Here is a 2,751-nt window from a genome sequence, read left to right on the forward strand (position 1 = left end):
TGCTTTTCACCCTGTTGCCCAAATTGCTGATAAAGAAATTGGCACCAACAGCTAGCTTTTACCTGCAGATTGCCAGGTAGCAAAAGCACATTTTATAAAAAAGTGAAATTCCCCTGTGCAGGGGGACTTCACACGTGCTTATCTGCCTGCCATCTAACAGGACCTCACCAACAGGCCAAGTGTTATAGTCCACTCACCATCAAGCCAAAAAAAATGTTTCCTGCTCAAAAAAGTCCAAAGAACTTAGACAGATCTCAGCTATTTGGACAGCGGTCCTACATTCACACAGGGTGAATTTGCATGGCCCCTCATTTCCTGGGGCATGCTTAAGGCCTGAATGTTTGCTAGGTCCATACTATGAGTTTAAGTAGAGCAAGTGATGCATCAGATCTACATGGGCCCTCTACAGAAAGGCAATTTTTCATCAAACGTGAATACCAAAAGGTGGAATTTATTGCATGAGTTTCTGACAGAGTACCATTTGCCTGCTATTTTATGTGGGGTGGCTCCTTTTTTCTGCCATTGAGATGTCTTCGTATAGCTACAAAAAAAATTCAACCTATACTCTCCCTAGAACTGCAACAATTTACACAGAAGTCCAGCACATCCTATACTTGGATTCACCAGTGACCAGTTGTGTGATGTTAGGCAAATAGCTTCATTTTCATAACTCAAACTAAAAACAAAAAACTTCCCTTCAACCACAAAGCACAGTGAGAACTACTGACGAGTTCTATCACATCTGACTTCATCCACATACCTCCTCTTCTGCAGTTCAGCATTAGCAGCATTCATTTCATTCAAAAGGTGTTCAGGAATTCCATATCTTGGATTTGCATAAGCTGTGATCAAAATAAGCTTGTTAACGAGCCAGGACAAGGTGCTCAAGGCCAGACATACCAACATAGCAGCCTTTTAAAGCCCTGAATGAAAAAGCTGGGTCCTCTTATAACTGAAGGTTAAGTCACAAGTAGAAGCAACAAGCAGGTTTTATTTCTGCTCACATTCATATGACATTTATTGCATGTTTTTATATTTTCTTCTTAAAGTACTAAGGTAACTTTTGGTGTTTGTGTCAGATGCTGAAAAATATCTGCACCAACTGCATTAAGCTGTCTACTAATCTTTTCTCCATTAAATATTGGGAGGACATCCATGCTTTTCAAACAAGAGAAATACAAGACTCCAATCTTGGTTTCTTAATGAAAGAACAGGAAAGAGAAGACCCAAAATGTCAAAGTTAATATATTTTTGTACCTTCATATGGTCTTTTCAATCGGGATTTTCGATAAAACAGCATGTAGGCACTTTCTTTACCCTGAAATTGTTTCTCTATATCTTTCTCCTTAATTGGCCGGACTTTCGCATCATTCAAATCAAACCAGTGAGAACCAGAAGCATCATCCTTTAATTTTGTTGACAGTTTTTCTGAAGTCCACTGGACATTGTTGTTCTGGTAAGAGCTCTGCAAATCTTGTCCTTGAGAATCAGACCCAAACTGGAGCTTGTGGTAGTTCTCTTTTAGACTAATCTTATTTCCATCAGGACTGAACAGAAATACCTGAGAATGACTCTGCAAATACTGAAAAGAAAAAAGATAAAAGGAAGGAAGAATTATAATAATGAAACATGCTAACAGCATTAAAAATGCCAGGGAAAGCTAACCATATTGTACGGTTTGCTCTCTCCCAATTCACAAGCAAAGTCTCTATCTGCTCCAATTTTAAGTATTGAAAATACCTCTCCTTCTGCCTGTTCAATCATCCTTTTGTTATTCTCCCTCCACAACTGCTTGTCCTTAGTACAAGACTCCCCTTTTTGTATGACTAAAATGACTAGCAGATTGCAAGCAAAACCACAGACCAAAAAGACAGCATTAACAATAAAATCCAACCCAAGTCAGGAATTTTAAACCTTATTAGCCTAAAATTACATCTAGTAACTTCTGGGTGTCTTACCTTTTCTCGCAGAAGAAACCTAGGGAATCTTCCTCACCTACGCAAACAAAGAATAGGCTCTGACCTATTATAGTATTAGTGGTTCTCAACCAGGGTGCTGTACGAGGCCCTTTAGAGGTGCTTTGAGGCAGGTGGTGTAGCTATGGCATGCACTCTTGCTGCCTTAGGGCTCTCATTAGCGCAAAGCAAGCAGGAACTGGCTGGTACTGTAGCTCTTCCCAATCCAGCCACCCCCTATACTTGTCCCAGACAGAGAGGTACAAAGGACAGTTATACCTGCATGCCTCTTTCTGAGAAGAGCACAGAGCAGGAAGCTGGACCAAGAGCAGCTACACTGCACAAAACTACTCCTGCCTGTTTCAGGCTTATCAGCAAGCCAAAAGGCAGGAGTACTGTGCACATATGCTACAGCCCTTTCTGGGATGGCTGTGCAGCAGGCATGTGGGGTACTTGTACTGGAAGCAGCAGAACTTGGTTGAGAAGCACTGAGTTAAGCTGAGGCAGTACCAACAGCGATTTTCAACCAGGAATACTGCCACATTCAAAAAGAACCTTGAAGGGGGGCCCTGATCCTGAAAAAGTAAAGAACCGCTATATTAGGTACACTGTGGTTTTTAAATGAACTTCATTCCTGGTATTTTTTTCTACTTCTGAGGATTTTTAAATCTGAGTATGCTGTGGCAGATGTATGTACACTAAGAATTACTAAAAAACCTCAGGCACATTACAGGGTAGAGAAAAATAAATTAAGACTGGGAACTAACAGCCCAAGATTTTCTACTCCCTGAAATCA

General features: G+C 40.7%; 1 protein-coding gene across 1 annotated transcript in view; it reads right to left on the reverse strand.

Annotated features, from left to right (window-relative positions):
* Positions 1–2,751, reverse strand: part of USP40 (ubiquitin specific peptidase 40) — a 48,776-nt gene that overhangs the window by 31,689 nt on the left and 14,336 nt on the right. The window contains exons 11-12 of the mRNA XM_019553922.1: positions 1,258–1,582; positions 761–842 (exon numbers count right to left, since the gene is read on the reverse strand). Of these exons, the coding sequence (XP_019409467.1) occupies positions 761–842; positions 1,258–1,582 (407 nt within the window). The remainder of the gene's footprint in view (positions 1–760; positions 843–1,257; positions 1,583–2,751) is intronic.

Source organism: Crocodylus porosus, unplaced genomic scaffold (assembly GCF_001723895.1).
Source record: "Crocodylus porosus isolate Cpor-Errol unplaced genomic scaffold, CroPor_comp1, whole genome shotgun sequence".
Classification (NCBI taxonomy): domain Eukaryota; kingdom Metazoa; phylum Chordata; order Crocodylia; family Crocodylidae; genus Crocodylus; species Crocodylus porosus.